Source organism: Anser brachyrhynchus (genome assembly GCF_964034855.1).
Source record: "Anser brachyrhynchus genome assembly, chromosome: 15".
In the NCBI taxonomy this organism is placed as follows: domain Eukaryota; kingdom Metazoa; phylum Chordata; class Aves; order Anseriformes; family Anatidae; genus Anser; species Anser brachyrhynchus.
This window is the reverse complement of record NC_137733.1, coordinates 2,056,876-2,074,732: the sequence shown is the minus strand read 5'-3', so window position 1 is coordinate 2,074,732 and position 17,857 is coordinate 2,056,876. Positions and strand designations below refer to the sequence as shown.

The window sequence follows — 17,857 nt, the reverse complement described above, 5'->3', positions numbered from 1 at the left end:
GTACAGGCAGGCAGAGTCAAGTCTACCACAAAAACTCTACTACAAGCTTTACAAACAAACTAGCAAAATAATTTTTCCATTCATTGTATTTGTACATGGTTCCTTCCAGGAAAACCCTTCTATTTGTTAAGCTCAAATGTAACTAGTTAGGAGGTAAAAAAACAAAACACCCAAAAACAGAACAAAACAAAACAAAAAAATGAAAAAAAATCCCAAACCTAAAACAACTGAACAGAAAACCCCACAAATTTTCCCCCAAACTCCAAAACAACCAATATAAGGGTTATACAATTGTCAACACTGAAAACAAGAAAACACACCTTTAGCAAAACCTCACAAATAAAAGTACTTTCCCAGAACTCTATTTCCACGGAGAAGAGAAAATCTTCTTCAACTTCCATGTCATCACTCACTGAAGAAAAATTTTATAGAAAATTTTATTCAACATACAACATTTTCCAGCAAAAAAAGGCAATATACAGGAAGAGTTGTTGTACACTGCGGCTACAGAAACAAAATAAAATACTGGAAAAAAATGTAAAATTAAGTGTGAATTGCTGATTCTATCTTTACTGCACTCAAAACTAGAAACGCGGCTGGCATTAGCTCCAAAATAAAAGGAAGCAGTCTGGGGACTGAAATAAAACTACACACAATGAATATCAACATCAGTGAAATTCACTTGCAGACTCACCCAACAAAATTAACCTCCAAGTGTTAAATTGTACATGTTCATTCATTAAATATACAATTTCAGTTTTTCTTTTTTTCTTTTTTCTTTTTTTTCCTCCTTTTTTATACAAAGTCAACAGCTTACTAAATACTAGTGAGCATGCCCCTCTGTGCTAAAAGGCTATTTCTTGTGTTTTCCCCATCTCTTCCCATGTTAACTAAATTAATGATATTTATAATCCTTTCACTTGCTTTTGCCAACTTTCAGTGTCATTCTATTTCCCAGAAGATGGCATAATAAATTGCAACTGTATTCAACAATGGTTGAAAATTTAATAAAAAGACCCAAATATCTCATTTTAGGAGTCAGGGCATCCACTTGGCAAAACAGGATGCAAAGTAGTGACTAAATTAAATGAAAACTAGTTTATTAAAAAAGATTCTATGCAGCTGGAGGAGACAAAAATCCCGAATAAGTGCCAACAATGTACACAATGAAGTAGAGATTGCTATTTATTGATGATGTGAGTTTTTTGCATTTACAAATGCACAAAAATGTCATTTAAAGTATAACTGAAGGAAATAAATCTGATGTGAGTCTAAACATAAGACTTACTAGCTGCAGTGATGGTGAATACCATACCAGGAAGGGCAGCCAGCCAGCTTATGCCATCTATAAACGTACTACAGACAAATATTTTGCCAATGTCAACTGTTCTACTAAACTCTTCCCTCATTATGCTGACAATTGCCTTGCATTACGTTTACCATAAAATAACTCTCATTGGCATCCAAGCTTTATAAAAACACCTTCATTTTGCTCAAAAAGGGCAGTCAATAGATACAGAGAAGCCAAACTGAACAGCCTCAACAAAATAAAATTAACATCAGCAGCAAATCCTCTTGCTGAAGACTTCAGATATAGTGCACGTGTACCAAAGTTCTACAGTTGTTAAAAAGGTGCACACACACACTTATTTTTGTCCCTTGCCTTGACAATCTGGTTACGTAAGTCAGTTATGGATTTTAATAGCTTTTTCAAGGTAAGTGTAGCGACTTCTCTTTGGGGCTTTATTGAAATGGTCAAGCCCTAGCCATGGCCTTGGATGAGACATGTTGCCTAGAAAAGAAAAGAGAAAAAAAATGAAGTTTTTAAGAGTAAGTTGAAAAGACTCCTTTACACAAACTACTCATGCGTGCCCTGTTCAGTTTGCTAGGAATCATACAGTATGGAAGAGGGCTGCAGAACACTCCTATAGTCCCCAGCCATGACAGCTGCTTTCCTGACCACAACTTTCCTCCCAGTAATATTTCTACAACTGTTTCTGCATCAGGTAGCTGGTTTTCCTCCTCTTCAGTCACTTACGAGAGTTTACAGCAGTGAAGTATGTGCTGAAGTTAAAAAACAAAAAACAACAACAACAACAAAAAAACCCTTGCTTTTGCAATTTATGGCTAGAGGCATGTCAACTGAAGTACCACCTTTCACAGAACTGCTGGGCAGTGCTTGAAAGAGGAAATCATCATCTAAATATGATAACCTATAGTATTTGCCACAGTATAAATGATTGCTGCTGTATTAAGTTATTCTTATCACCTGGTTATGTAGGAACATTCTTAAGTACATGTAAAATGCAAATCATGTGTTCATTAAGAAATCATGTAACCAACCTTGTATTTATTCTGAGAAAAAATTTAGTCATATTTGGACTATACAGAAAACATACAGAATTTTTCACTTGTTCAACCCCATATTGTTTTACATGCTGCTAATTTTCATGAAAAAACACATTCCATGTACTTCTTGCAAATGGAAAATACTCCCTTTTAAGATGTCTTCAATGAAGAGCATCAAATGTTCTTTGAAGTGAAGTGATAGCGGCACAAACTAAATAGCCCCCCAGCAAGAGAAGCACACTCCTACATTTCAGGACATCAACTGTAATCACTAAAGCATAAAACACTTGACCTTTCTGGTTGCCTGCATCTGCATTTTTGGATATATTTTCTTCAATCAAAATATTTTTTCTTTTTGACGTAATGGTCAATGTCCAATATAAAAGTACTGCCAATCTGGCTGAGATCACTTTAATGTCTTTTAAAGAAAGAAACTCAATCATATGCTGTTAGCACAATTGTCATTAGAGTGCATCTTTACAAAAGGAGAGGGACAGCATTGATCGACACCAACTATGTTGATAAAATTAGTGAAAGCCAAACCTTCAGTTCAGTCAGTCCAGCACATGTTAAAATCTGGTATTTATAGGAACTTGTGAGCCCTACACCTTGAAATACTATTTAGATAAGAAGGCATTAGAACATCATATTACCACCCAACAGGAGAATCTTGTGGGGAGTTAATTCTATCAAAGTCTATAATATCAAAAGGGCAACTCTCAAATGGAAACCCACTAGTCTCAGATTCCCTACAGCTGCTTCAAACACCAAGTTCTCCCCTTTCCAATTTCTTCTATGTTCTGTACTTTTGACCTAGTTACCTAGTCTTTCACATTGCCTCAGCAATACTGGCTCTAGGTTTGCTCAGGAAGTCCAATAACTCATTTTGGACTATTGCCTTCCCTTTCCCTGCACTCAGAAAGATGACTTAGAATAAAATCAGGACTCTGCCTGCTCTGAACACACAAGAGCGAGCTTATTTGCCCACTGACAAATGTCTACCTCTGAGTTAGTCATCCAGAGACCCCTCACAATGTGTGCAGAAAACCAGGTCCCCCCAGTGACACCAACCACACTGCCCTCTGCGCACTGATGGCCTGTTCACATGGAGACATCCAAAGTTTTGGCAAGTCCCCTCATATTCACAGCTGTTAGCCATAAACCTGGCTGTATAACATACCACAATGAGATGACTTCTTGCTAGGTCCCTGCAAAGTACTCATTAACACTACAGGCCTAATTCTCTATGGATTTTGAAATAAATGGACAGTTACAGGAATTCTTTACAATTGTTATGTAAGTCCAGAGCTTGAAAAACATCAGAGCAAATCTGGCAAATTTGGGGGGGAAGAGAACTCATGACTTTCAATACAGCCCTAACTGCAAGTTCAAGGGTGTCATTTCCAGCTAAAACTCCCAAAAGACGACTGTGGTGAGACTCCTCAATGACTAACCTGGTTTCTCCTATGTGTATATTCCTCAGAGAATAAAGCTTTAAATATCAGTTGAGTAAATAAGATGGTAGACCACCTCCACAGACAAATTCAGAGCAGAGCTGAATTTGTAGCTTGGTGAATCTTGTCTGAAGAATCTAAACAGCATCCTAGTCACATATGTAATATTCTTGTTTGATTCTATAGATTCATTGAAGATATCAAGAAAGAACAAGGAATGTCTTCAATGAATATGAGAAGTCAAATACCTCTTTGTGGCACACTTAAGGAGCTTATGAGGATGCACTTTCTTATGTTTTAGGAATAATATGAGCACCTACTCCAATAACAATGTGAGAATCAAATATACAAAGGAGCAGATGGGCAATACAGATACAGTGCAAGTAACATAACTCTCTTCTGTAAAGCATGCTGTATGGATATTTGACCCATTTGGTTGCTCAAATGCTGGTTGTTCAAATGCAAACTTTTAGCTCACAAGCAAACACTATGCAGTAATTCATATGTCTACAGAATATATATTCTCAAGACTAACAGTGAAGCGTGCATGCAAGTATAGGCAAATACTTGCTTAGTTACTATATTCAGTGTACTTGACGTACAAAGAACAACTAATCTGTTTCTGTGTTCTGAGTTAAGGATAACTGCCTTATAACAACTGGCAGACCTGACTTCAGGAGGTCAGAATAGTCAGATTGAGAACAACTCACCAGGTTGGGGCTCAAAATCTTTCAAGTTCACTTCATACTCATCTTCATTGAGATATTGGTGTCGGCCCATCATTACAATTGCAAATTTAAACTATGAAAAGGAAGAAAACTGTTAAGATACTGTACTAAAATAAAGTCTCCAAGTCTAACTTCATAATATAAAACACAGCTGGTTATGAGTGGTATTCTTCAGGGGTTGATACTGAAGTCAATCCTGTTTAAGATCTTCATCAACTACTTAGACAGCAGGATAAAAATGAACAGTCAGGAAATCTTGAGACTGCATCTGGAATATTGTGTCCAGGTTCAGGCCCTCCAATGAAAGCGCATTGGAAACAAACTGCAGGGGTTCCAGCAAAGGCCAGTAAGACAGGGGGCTGTAGCACGAGGCATAGAAGCAGCTAAGGGGAACTTGTTTATCTAGCTCAGAGAACAAAAGGCTAACAGGAACATCCAGTCTTCCACCAACTGAAGGGTGATACTGTGAAGACTGAGGCAGACTTTTCCAAGTGGTGCACAGCATAAGGACAAGAGGGCTACTATCAGAAGCTGCAAAATGACAAATTCTGATCTCAGGTAAGAAAAAGACCTTCACAATGAGTGATACAGCTCTAAAATAACTGTCCAGAACGTGGCAGAACTGCCATTCTTGGGAATATTTAAATTGCGACTAGGTAAAATCCTGAGCAACCTGACTTAACTTTAAGCTAGCTCTACTCTGAGCAGGAAACTGAAGTGCGTGCCCTCTTGAGCTTCTGTACCATCCAAACTTTTTCTAGGTTATTCTGCTATTTTGCGGAGTATCTCATTTTACACAGTACAGAAGTACTAGTCCTACACATTTTACCTAATTATTCTCAGAAAGGTCAGTAGGGCAAGCAACTGTTCTACTGATCAACATCTGCACTTATCCCAAATTTACAGTTTTCAAACTTTTTGAAATAAACTTAGAGTCTGCAATCAGCAATAAAACTTCTTCCAACTTGCCATTACCTTTTCAAATTCTTTTTCTTGTATGTCCAGCATTGTCTGAATCCGCTTCATAACTTCTCTGAAGTGTTCACCCTAATGATTACGACATTTTTAACGTCAAAAAATAGGAAGCAAAAGGGGTGCCGTAAATATTTCCTACTTCAAGCTACATCAGAATACATTGCATATCTTAATCTCTCAGCTATTACCAAAATTACTGAAGTGTCAACACTATCTACTACAATAGAGTACGTACAATGTACAGCTTTCTATAAACTCGGCATCTGCAAGTCTTACTGATTCGTCTTTATGCAATCTCTCCCATAAATTGACTTGCTCAATATATACAAGTTAAGAAACAAAGTTAGAAATTAGCAGCAAAATAGGGATTTTAAAAATATACGTATTATTATTTTTAAGTGATCTTTCCTAAGTATATTGCTTCTTCAAACCTCTACAGCTGTGATGCTTCCCCTCAACTGGTAAATTTTATAGTATTTTTCTGCATGTTCTGTATATAAGCTGCTTGAAATATAATACCAGACAGTGTTAACTTAAAGATCAATAGAGCTATCTTAGGGAAATGCAGTGCAAATAGTCTCCACCAAAAATTAACACAAAGATCTTACTCTACATTGGTCAAAAACATGGAAATATGGTAAAATGACACAAAGATTCAGAGGTGTGGACATATGTCTCACACCAAAACTTCCATGAAACTATGTAATTTTCGTATAAACTAACAAACAAAAAACAGAAAAATAGTTTAAAAGCACAAGTGCTAACTGCCCTCATAAAAACACTTTTCTATTGAAAGAAATAGTGTGACACTTGGTTAGAGTAGCAATACATAAAAACTTAATATAAACTTTCAAAATTAGCTTTCATTCTTGTATTAACTTCCAGCCCTGGAAGATAAAGCACACCAAATTATTAAAGTTATGAAATAAATTATAAAATGCAGAGTCATCTTAGAAAATGTTCAAGAAAGCAAACTCACTCATTTGTCATAATCATTTGTCTCAATAAGAAGCCAAACAACAATGGCTTCGCCACTTTTGCCAATAAGTTTACATCGGAATTGCTAACACAGTATTAGAAATCAGATTCTATTTTTATTTTAATATTACATATACAGCATGTCAATCACCAGTTTGATATTCATGACCTAAAAAGGCTCACTGAAACACTGAGCAATCTGTATATGCAAAGGAAAACCAAGACAGCAAGGGATTTAACCACAAAAATGCATATATGGGGCAGAACTTTTTTTTTCCCTTTTTTTAAACAGCAACAATTTTTACTAACTCTAATCACTTTCTTTTACAGTATTTTAAGAAACATCAAAAAGATTATTGCATAAGGAGAAAAGGGAGGCATATGTACCTGGTGTATCCTCAGCAAGAATGGAATTCCAAATGTCCCAAAAACCTCTTTGTGGAAATGTGCCACTGTGATTAGCATCTCATTTTCTTTATCTATATCTACCTGGTCCAGAGGAATTTCCTAGATCCAGACATAAAATTAAGACTGCAATCAGCTAAAGCTTCCACAAAAAAAACCCAACATATTAAGTAACTAAATGCATACTTAACGTATTATTACTGATGCAAAACAAGTCTATTTAAAAACAATTAAAGACAGACCTTTTTTTTTGACATAGTGTCATCTCCCCACCCCCATTCATCTCTGTCACAACAATGCTTGAGCTTCCCCTATTCAGTAAAACACTCTCTTGGCTTCCCTGGATGGCTTTTTTGACATGAAATCTTCCATCAGCTGTAGTTACAAAAATATCACAGACCTTCTCTTGTCATCTTCTCATTACAGCTTTACATTGGAAGCTTACTATTCTTTTTTTATTTCTTATCTTTGAGGCAAGTTAACAGATTTGCAAGATGAAATGTTTAGAAAAAAATCACACTAAGTAACAAGATTTGGCTCAAGAAGCTCTAACTTAAAAAGAAAAGGAAACAGTCTTCTAGAATACAATTCTGCATATCAATGTGGGTTCCAAGCATGAAAATTTGCATGATGAGTCCCCATACAAACCTTGGAATTAATTATTGCTAAGAAGGCAAATGTTCTCAGGACAGGCCCTTGCCAATTGTTCACGTTTTGTTATATAAACGTATGTAAAGATTGAAAGAATGGAACCATTACAGGGTAGGAGATGGAACAGAGATTTTTAGAAGGATTATCTTTAAAATATATATGTATAATCACGTATTCTTGCTTGCTGCAAGTATCACAGTATTTGAAAAACAGAATCTAGGAAAAGACAATAACCACCTGAAATACTTTCTTCTTTCAAAGGCAAGTTTTAAAGTTTCTTAAAGAAAGTAGTATTTACCTCTATTCGAAACGTTCGACTTGTTGCAGGTGACAAACACTCTAACAGCTCATCTTCCTGATGGACACCAATTATTTTGTAACTTACTATTTCTAGCAGCCTTAAAAACACATGAACAGAAAAAGCATTATAAGGGGAAGGATGGAGGGTGGTGGGGAAAAGACAAAAAACAATGCAACATTAGTTTCTCAAACCTGAAGAAGAATTAGTGTAGTCAGAATGTAAACAGATACTAGGATTGAATTTTCTGTTTTAGCAGTGCAAAGGTTTTAATTATTTTTAAACTCTCTTTAAATGACCTCACTTTTCTCTCCTGAAAAGCGAACAGCATGAATTGGAAACAATTATTAAGTTGTGAATTAATAACTGAGATTGATGAATCTTAAGCATCTCAAGAATTTATTATTTATTTCATAAACTTACATAGCTACGTAAGATTCCTATTTGTATTTAATAAGAACTCTCTTAATGAGACTCCTGAATCTTTTCATTTTTTAACACGGTATTAGACTTCATTTCATAATAATAGTTTTCACAGTATTTTAAGTTCTATGGATACTTTTCTGCATACAATCACATAGAAGAAATCCAAAATCTTCCAGCTTTACCTTAATTTCCCTGAACCTTTTTCAGAGAGTTCTACAACTTTTTTACATTCTTCTAACAGGTCCCGCACACACCCATGCTTATCTGGATATACTGTTATTTCCTAGGTGGTATTTAGAACAGAAAAGTGATTAGAAAACCTGAAAATGTAAACAACCATATTAAAGCACAGAAAACACTGGATTCTTCATCAAAAATCCATATTTAAAAAATAAAAATTACTGAAGTGAACAACCGCTTCAATTTTTTTTTTTTTTTTTTTAAGAACTGGCATTGTTTTTCTATAAGGTACAGCTCTGTTCTAACTTGGTGTTCTTCAGAGACAGCAGAATGTACAAACTGTACCATAACCACAGCTGTACCAACTTCAACAAAGAAATTATAACAAATAACAGCCAACCTCACTCACCTCTTCCCTAAACTGGCTATTTAGCCATATGCATTTAAAACTTCTTCTGTTTTCAAAATCAGTTATTTTCATTTTGAGCTTAAAGAAGAAAAGAGAAACACTTTAGGCATACTTTGTACAGGGCAATTTTTTTTTTTTATTATTCACACCAACAAAAACAAAAAACTCTTACCTGTTGATAGTAAAGTTTTTTAGGTTGCCTAGGCTTGAAGAACTGCAGAAGATCTCTTAAAGTACCTTCATAATTATGCCTAAGAGGATTGCCAGGGCCATCCCTATAACTACAGAAGAGAAAAAGAAAAAACACAAACATCTCTTTAGAATCCATTGCTGCTCAGTAAATCAAAGTACCAAGAACATTTTTATTCCTGGCTACTAGTTTCACGTAATTGCTAGTACAGGCTAAACAGCATTACATCCAATGCTTTACTGATTTTTAGAAACAGGCAAGCACATGGGAACAGAAATACCATTTGCTGTACATGTTAACTCTCTCAGATGTTTAAGAGTTTACCTTTAATCCTGCAGAGTGGCAGACCTACATTCCTCTGAAACTACTAGTATAGCAGCACTAAAGTCACCTGATTCAGATTGTGAAAGGTTAATTTGTGGGGCCATATGACACAGCAAAATTCCAGAGTGACCGAAGCCCAGTAAGCTACACAGAGCTATCCAAACTGGGACAGGCTCCTTGATGAGGAAGGGAGAGACCTGCAGGTTAATGATTCAAGAGCACTCTACTTTTACATACCTACAAAAAGTTTATACAATTTGTGTGTGTGTTATTCCTGCAGCATATACCTATAACTACCAGTATGCTGTTTTCTGCTGCAGTTGCAGTTTCCTATAGATTCAAATCCAGTTTTACACAACTGTGCCCAAAACCACCACTTTAACCAGAAACATCCCTTTTAGCAGCTCTGTGGGATCCCAGTCATTGTATTGGGTCTGGACAGGATGGAGTTAACTTTCCTTATTTGCAGGCTTCCAGGAAATAAATAGTAAAAATAAAAGTCAGAGACAAGTAGCTCCTGCATTTAAAGCTTTAACAGCAGCAAGAATCCTGCTTTTACATATGCACTTATTTCTGGTCTCCTCCATTCTAGACATCTGCATATTCTGAAATAGCACTTCCATTAGTTTAATAACTTGACCCGTACAGTAAAGGCTCTGAAACAATTAATCATTTCAGAAATGTTGTTTAAACAACAATCCTTTAAAATGCTTGTTGTTTTTTTTTTTTTTTAATTTTACTTACTACAATTCTTATAAAATGAACAATTCATGGGGTCTCTAGACCCAGCCACTGTAATAGTTAGTAAACTGTCTATGCAACTTGCTGTGTGTGCCAGAACGCTAACATTATAATGATAAAAAATTAGTTCACAACATGGAAAAGCTACAAATTAACTGAAACCTACTTATTTTGGGGCTAAGTATTTTAAATAATACTTTAGACACAGAACACCAAACTAGAAAATTTGTCTTACCCTTGAGACTTGAAAAACTGTAATAGCATTGGATCCGTATTAAGTCTTTGTGCAACTGTCTTTGCAACCTGCAAACAAAAATTTGTGTAAGTTCTGATTTTTTTCAGACAGTTGTGGCACTGCTCTACAGTCATACAATCACAGAATGGTTAAGGTTGGAAGGTACCTCTAGAGGTCATTTGGTGCAACCCCAATCATTCATTATTCTACTTCAAAAATATTATGCTAGAGAAATAATGGGAGAGATCTACTATGTCTACTTCTCCAAGAAAAGAAGAAACTACTATCTCTAGCTTCTGAACAGGTGACCCAGAGTAAGAAGGAAAGGGAATGGGAGGGGAACATGTCTCTAATTACAATAAATCACTGTCACCAAAAGGCCACAACAATAGCTCTACTCCTCTTTTGTTTTTCATTATAATATTTATTTTTTTTTAGGAAACCTGTATTCTTTGTTCTTTGAAGATTCTCACTGTTCTTCAACTCACTCATAGGAAATTAGCTTGCTGGGTTATATCACCATGTTATTTTCATCAATATTTTCATGTCACAGCATGAAATCCAATTAATAAATTATTTTTTTTAAAGTATTTTCTTCTCAGAAGCATTAGTGGTTTTCTTATTTTTTTTCCTTACCATAATGCAAGAAGTGTACAAGAACATATCTACTCTTCCCTAAAAATATTTATAACATGCTTATGAACTAATGCAGAAGTCACTTCCAGCACAAGGAAATAAATGCAAAGAAACAAATAGGGTACGTGCCTGAAAGTAGTTCATTCTATTGGATAAAGTAACAACAAAGCCAGGGTCATTGGGGATGGTTTTATCACAGAAAATGACATCCACTCGATGATAGAGGTCTCTGAAGTATTCTTTAGCTGTTGGTAGTTCGCTGTTATCATTTTCTGGATCATCCCTACAGGAGCAGACAAATGATAATACCATTACACATTACATTGTTATAGATACACGTAGCTAGGGCTCTTAAACAGGTTCTACAGTAAATCAGTGACAGTTGAGAAATACAGAAATAAAGTTAAGAAACCTTTTTAAAGAGCCACCACTTGTACACAGTAGAACTAATACAGTCAGTAGTGACTCACACCCTTGAATATTTCTGTGCAGTGCAAGAGTCAATGCACTTGCACACCGCGCTCTCTCATTTGGCAATCTGGCAATAGACAATTCCACTCATTTCACAGCAGCATTCTAACAGCTTTCTTCCCTCCCTCTCCACCCTGGCACATTAGTGTGTGTCTTTATTAATGCTGCCAAAACTTTCTGTATACCCCTGTATCAATTGCTTTGCACAGAGGCCAGATGTACAACAGCACTCCTTGAACCACAGAAGCAAAACAACCTGCACAGATGCTGGTTTGGGTCACTACTGACCAGTACCCCTATCTTCTCAGCAGAGAAATAGCACCAGGGTACAAGCTGTGCACTTACCCAAAACTCAGCAGCCAGCCAAAGGTGCATAACACCAACTGGGTCAACAGGGAATGCGAGTTCCAAGGCATGACATGAGAAATACATTCATCTCACATAATCTGGGGTAAGAGTGCTGAAGATAGACTAGCTGGCTTCCACCCACTGTCAGCCCATGGAGAGAAACAGAGCAACACAGTTGGGTGTGACCATCAGGAGTGAGAGCATTGAAATGCTGATTTATAGCCCTGACAAGCTTAGGAAAGATCCCTTTAATGGATAAAGAAGCAGGAGTTCTCCTGTTGCCTTGGAGAAAACTCCAGTCGAAGCACCAGTACACCCATAAGTTGTATACACTCAGGCAAACTGGAAGCATCTCATCACCGCAGACCAGTATGGAACTTAAAGTGAGCATGAATAAAAGGAAAAAGGGAGAGGAGTTCAGTTCTAAGTTGAAAGGAGCTCCAAGTCAAGAGCCTTGTACAGCACTGGTGGTACAGAACCCAAGATCTGAAATTCTGGTAGGCTCTTCACTGTTTGGGTTACAGTGGCTCCAAGTAAAAAGCTGCAGAACTCAGATGTATTGCTGAACCACGCTTTGGTAATAGTGAGACGTATTTCAGTATTTATGAGCATTAGTTTTCTAAACTAGGATGAATTTCCTTAAATTATGTGAAGTTATAATTAAAAAGCTATCAATATATTTTCATTTCCCCTTTGAATGAACAAATGAGAACTGCTGAGAACATCTACTGCTGGAAAACTACACTTTGCTCCTGTTAGAGTACTAAATTAAAGGAAGTTCTGTTTTCAAAGTGAACCAGGTGATTTAATTGTAATGATAAGCCGGCCCCTTAAAATACATACTTCTGAAACACTATGATGTCACCATCCATGAGTTCATCAAGAGCTTTATCAAGAGATACATCATAGTCCTGAATCCTTTCTGTTAAATTGGGTTTAACTTCCTGCAACGAAAAAAGAAAATCGTTTATCACACAGAATAAACAAGAGACAAAAATAAAAGTCACAATAGTAAACGTAATCAGACAAGGTAACTTTTATTTTCTTTCAACTGAAAGAAGTGTGTGTGTATACTTTTTTTTTTTTTAATTAAATGCAATCTTAGCTAAGGTTCACAGCCACCTCATTATTATGGATAAAAATGCTTATTTTACCAATACTTTACCTTAGGATTCTCACTCAAGTTATCTTAATTTTGAAGTATTTTATCATTCAGTATTATCATACCACTGAAATTTTGTAAATTTCAGATTAATTTTCTACTCGTGCAGCTTCCAGAAAGATTGGAGAATACTAAGTATGCTTACTGATTTAATAATGCAGAGCTTTTGTAAAGGAACACGCACAAAAAAGACAACAAAGCCCTATTAAAAATGCTTATACTATAAAATATATATATACATATTATTTTTACTTGTAGGATAACCTCCCGAGATAAAAAGCACCTGCCTATAACTAGAAACAAATGCAACCCTGACCCGTAAAGGAGTACAAATGTTTTGCATATTGCAAGGCACATGTGATTTTTGAAAATAAATACATACAGCAGTACCTGACAAGTCTGCTCTATAGCATGGAACTGCATGTGTGCCCCTGGAACCACCAGAGAGAACTGCAGGACTGCTAACAAAACACACAAAAAACAGTTCCTTGTTCTTACTATAGTAAGAACTTTGCCTTGGCAAGATCTGTACCTTCGGTGCTCAATAAATACAGCAGTTGCAAAGATTTACTATTTCTGTAATAGAAATATGTTAGCAGACAAAGTATTTTGTCTGCTGACTTTGAACTTGTAGAAGGAAGGAGATGATGCAACATTTTCTCAACTCATCTGTCTAAGAGGGGCACTGAAAATACAATGGCCGATAATGTTGGCAGCATAGCTCCTCTAACGCTGAGTTTCAGAGGGTATGCACAGATTTCATACTAGAAAAGCTGCACATGTAGGAGTTCATGTAGAGATTTTTTTGTTTTGTTTTTAAAGCCTCAGACTTCTAGTTTTCTAATTTTAAATCTGTTCCAAAGTTAACTATCTGCTGATACTCTCTTGCAGCACTGTAGACCTCAGTCCTACTAGTTAGAGTACTTATGACTTATAAATTATTGCTTTTTTTTTTTTTTAAACCAATAAAGCTTTTTTTTCCCACCCTCTAGCTACAGAATGTAAATGACAAAAATGTTAAATCATAATACTTTACCACCTTTACTTGATCAAGTCAAAATATTCATCCCTTCAGTTCTCAGGAAAAATGTATTGGTTTGACAGAACCTTGTTAACAGAATCATGCCTCACAGTGTATTATAACATACATGTAACATTATTAGTCGCTTTTATGCACCTTTTAAATATTGAACTTCAATTTGCAAGTAGAGTTTCACCATTTGGTTTCTTTAAAAGAGTTGGGAACACTAGTAATGTACTTAAGTATATAAGATAACAATGAAACAGATGTGTAATATCAAAAGTTCAGAGATACGCATTTTGAATCATGGAATAATTTTCATTTGAAGGAACCACTGGAGGCCTTTAGCTAAACCTCCTACTCTAGGCAGGGCTAACTTCCAGTTTAGAGCAGTTTGCTCAAGGCCTCATTCCTTCAGGTGCTGGAAATGTCCCAAAGGTTGCAATTCCACAAACTCTCCAGATGCAAGTGTTCCCTTCTGTGTGAATGACTGGATTTACGAGTGACAGAACTGTGTCTGTGTTGTACATGAGAATGTTAGGTCACAACTGCCATGCTAAGATTGCATCTCAACCTACTTGGTTATTTATTATCCACAGTTTAGAACATTATCAAACAGTGGTTCATCCTTAAAAAAAAAAGACCCCAAAATTTGCTACTGGTACAGCAATAATGATTTTTACAATAAACAAGTCTATCGATCCAAACCTCATAGAGGATAAGGTTAGTTTCTTGTGGAAATCCTGCTCTCTCACACATAACTGGAAGCAAGTCACCTGTTGGAAAAGAAAAGGAGTGTGAAATGCATTGCACTGTAACTGCTTGCAAGACCTATCCGTAAAGTAACAGAGAATCTATTTTCTTTTGTTCTGGTTAAATAGTTTTAAAATGCCTTTCTAAGGAATGGAACCTTCTAGGCTAAAGCTGCCCATATTGAGATTTAACCCAGAGAGAGACTTTAAGGTTTCCTTTCACTTCATCTGAACAACAAAAAAAATGTGCAAGGCCATCCAAGATCAAGGAAATTAAATTACAGTGTTCCTTCTTCAGAGATGGATTTTAATTTTAATTTAATTTTTTTTTTTTTTGAAATCACATGGATAAAACACAAAAACATAAAGCATGTACAAATCAACAGAATGAGATATTCAAAATGATAAAGTATCTTAACTTGGTGGCCACTTGTTGAATTCCTTAAATGGATCCATATGAAAACCAAGGCTCACAGCTAAGTAAACCCAAGCAGCTATTCTCAGGCTACCAGCGTGAAAACGAGTACTAGGGTACTCAAATTGTATAAGACTACTTTAAGAGTGATTGCAAAGGTCCATTCTGAAAAATAACCTGAAATAAAAGAAAAAAACTGGGGAGCAATATCATATCACAAAACTTTACAGTAAGTCTGAAACAACTTTTTATGTTCAGCAACACCTGAAGAATACTGTAAAACTAAAAAAACACCTGACAGCCAATGCTGTGTTAAGGCAAAACTGTCAGCCTCGCAGAAACTTTCACTGACAACATGGGAAAGAAAAGCGTACCAGAGAACCTGCACTGGTGTTGGGAGAAATCAAAATTTCACTGTGGCCTATTTTTGACTTCAATAGAACAACTAATTGTTAAAAATAAATTAGATATACAATACATTGTCTCTAAATTTTTTCAATTATAATAATGAAATTGAATTTTAGAACTCACGTATTTTACAGGATATAGGTGTGTAGATATGTCCACAATAATTCAAACTCCGAGTCTTCGGATCATACATTTTCAGGAACAACATTACATCATCTAGAAATTAAGACAAGATTTATTTTTTTTTCTAAGGAGTATTTGACTATGTCTGGAAATAGTCACCTAGGTACTTTTCTTTAAACAGCAAAGTAAGTGTGTCTTTCCTTTATTCATTTAATTAATGCCCTTAAAATATTCTTAAATACTGAATTTATATATATATTTACCTGCATTTATGAAAAATTATTCAGTGATTCTAAAAGCATTTGAAACACACCTTGCACTTAAAAAAAAGAAATGAAGGGAAAAAAAATGCACGAGACAAACTAATTTCAGCACTGTAGTTTGATGGGTACATCATTGACATCATCGAAAAACACAAGTACACAAGGTTTCTTGAGATAATAACCAAAGTATTTTGCATTTACTCGAGTTTTAGCATATATGCTTACGATCTTTATCAAACTTGGGTAATGTTGCTCCAGTAGCAGCCATCTCTGGATCTACTGTTTCCAAAAATATTGTCCATGGATTTTCATTGTCACTGAGCTCAATCATCTATGTAGATGTGGAAGAAGAAAAAAGTCTCTAGAGAACATAATACTAACATCTATATTTTCATCAGATATGAGAACTTTCTGACATACTTTCTGAGTGGGATTTTTTTTTTTTAGCTGCACTAGTGACAAAGTTTATGAGAAGAGAAACAATGACAGAAAAAAATTAAGAGTTTTAATGAAGCACAAATGATAGGTTTTACTTAAAATGGACCTATTTCTTTTTCATTTAAAAGTATACCTACAGTTATCTCTATTATAGCAAGAAAATTACTTCACTCTAAAAAAAAAATAGAGGACAGTGAAACCAATCCCCTTCTTGTGGTATTTAAGTACAATGTTTTACATCTTCAGCAATACATTTCATTAAATCCATTGTTTCTGCCCAAATAATGGAAGACTAAAAATATATTTATGTTTAAAATCTAGGATATAAACCATGATTATGTCTTTTCTTCATGGAAGAAGAATCATACACCACAATCCTCCTTTCCACCCCAATCAACCCACTATAGCCCAGATCTTCTCAAATATGAAACTTTACCAGACAAAGGCTAAATTAAAACACTTAAAGATCTGATGTCCCAAAGTTAGGATCTGAAATCTAAGAATCACGGACGACATACATGTTACTTATCAATGAATACTTACTGTTTTATTGCCATCTGCTTCATTATCTAACATTGCAGGTCTTTTCGTTCCATTACTTCTAGCTTGCATTGGCCATAATCTGATCTGATCCTGCGGAAATCCCTGACATAAATAAAAGTTGTGACAGGAAACAAAAAAGATTAAGATATTTTTATTAAAAACAAACAGAACTTCTATTTTAAAAGGTCTAAACTATGACTGCTGCTAATACCTGGAGAAGATAAAAACTAACATACTAAAATAAACACACATAGCCAGCTACAGAAAGCTTACCATTGTTTGAGAGAGGTTTTGAACAAATTCCGTAAGCGTGGAGTTTTTTAATACTTTGAAAACAGTATACTTCACTTTTTCTTCATCGTACATATCATTGCCTTGGTGGCCACAGAACTGATCCTCTGCTACTATCTGAAAAATTACATTTAAAGGTTACTATTTATATTACTCAGCTCCACAATACAATATTTTCTTATGATGCTTTCCTATGCAGCGTCATTGACTCTATGGTTGGCATCACACTGCTAACGCTATTTGTGTTCTCATGAAGAAAATTTGCAAGTACACAGATTATAATGGAATTTAAAAATTGTGAATCAAATCAGTGTAAGTAATTAATGTACAGTAATTCTTACAAATCCTGAACAATAAAACACCAGTTGCACTTAGATCCCAATCTTGGAAACATGTATTCTAAAAATGTTGGCACTTAAAAAAAAAAAGGCTACATAACTATTTTGTGTAATGCACAGAGGATGGCCTAAAACATTTCCTGCATCTGCTACAGCTCCCATGTATTTTTTTTTAACTGAGAGAAAGACCACACAACTCTGCTAATCTCTCCACTGGAAATAGCTCTAGTGTAAATGTAGTGTGGAACAAGCTAACCTTTACCAATAGCTCTACATAAGAACTCTAGAAAGAACATGCAAAGAAA

At 35.5% G+C, this 17,857-nt stretch overlaps 1 protein-coding gene across 1 annotated transcript in view; it reads right to left on the bottom strand.

Moving 5' to 3' along the window:
- Nucleotides 1-1,167: 1,167 nt before the first annotated feature.
- Nucleotides 1,168-17,857, bottom strand: part of USP7 (ubiquitin specific peptidase 7) — a 71,982-nt gene continuing 55,292 nt past the window's right edge. Inside the window, exons 16-31 of the mRNA XM_080557014.1 lie at nucleotides 17,197-17,331; nucleotides 16,924-17,025; nucleotides 16,168-16,273; nucleotides 15,680-15,772; nucleotides 14,690-14,757; nucleotides 12,642-12,742; nucleotides 11,109-11,262; nucleotides 10,344-10,411; nucleotides 9,026-9,134; nucleotides 8,854-8,931; nucleotides 8,447-8,547; nucleotides 7,839-7,938; nucleotides 6,872-6,991; nucleotides 5,507-5,578; nucleotides 4,514-4,604; nucleotides 1,168-1,792 (exon numbers count right to left, since the gene is read on the bottom strand). Coding sequence (XP_080413140.1) covers nucleotides 1,686-1,792; nucleotides 4,514-4,604; nucleotides 5,507-5,578; nucleotides 6,872-6,991; nucleotides 7,839-7,938; nucleotides 8,447-8,547; nucleotides 8,854-8,931; nucleotides 9,026-9,134; nucleotides 10,344-10,411; nucleotides 11,109-11,262; nucleotides 12,642-12,742; nucleotides 14,690-14,757; nucleotides 15,680-15,772; nucleotides 16,168-16,273; nucleotides 16,924-17,025; nucleotides 17,197-17,331 — 1,605 coding nt within the window. The 3' untranslated portion in view covers nucleotides 1,168-1,685. The remainder of the gene's footprint in view (nucleotides 1,793-4,513; nucleotides 4,605-5,506; nucleotides 5,579-6,871; nucleotides 6,992-7,838; nucleotides 7,939-8,446; nucleotides 8,548-8,853; nucleotides 8,932-9,025; nucleotides 9,135-10,343; nucleotides 10,412-11,108; nucleotides 11,263-12,641; nucleotides 12,743-14,689; nucleotides 14,758-15,679; nucleotides 15,773-16,167; nucleotides 16,274-16,923; nucleotides 17,026-17,196; nucleotides 17,332-17,857) is intronic.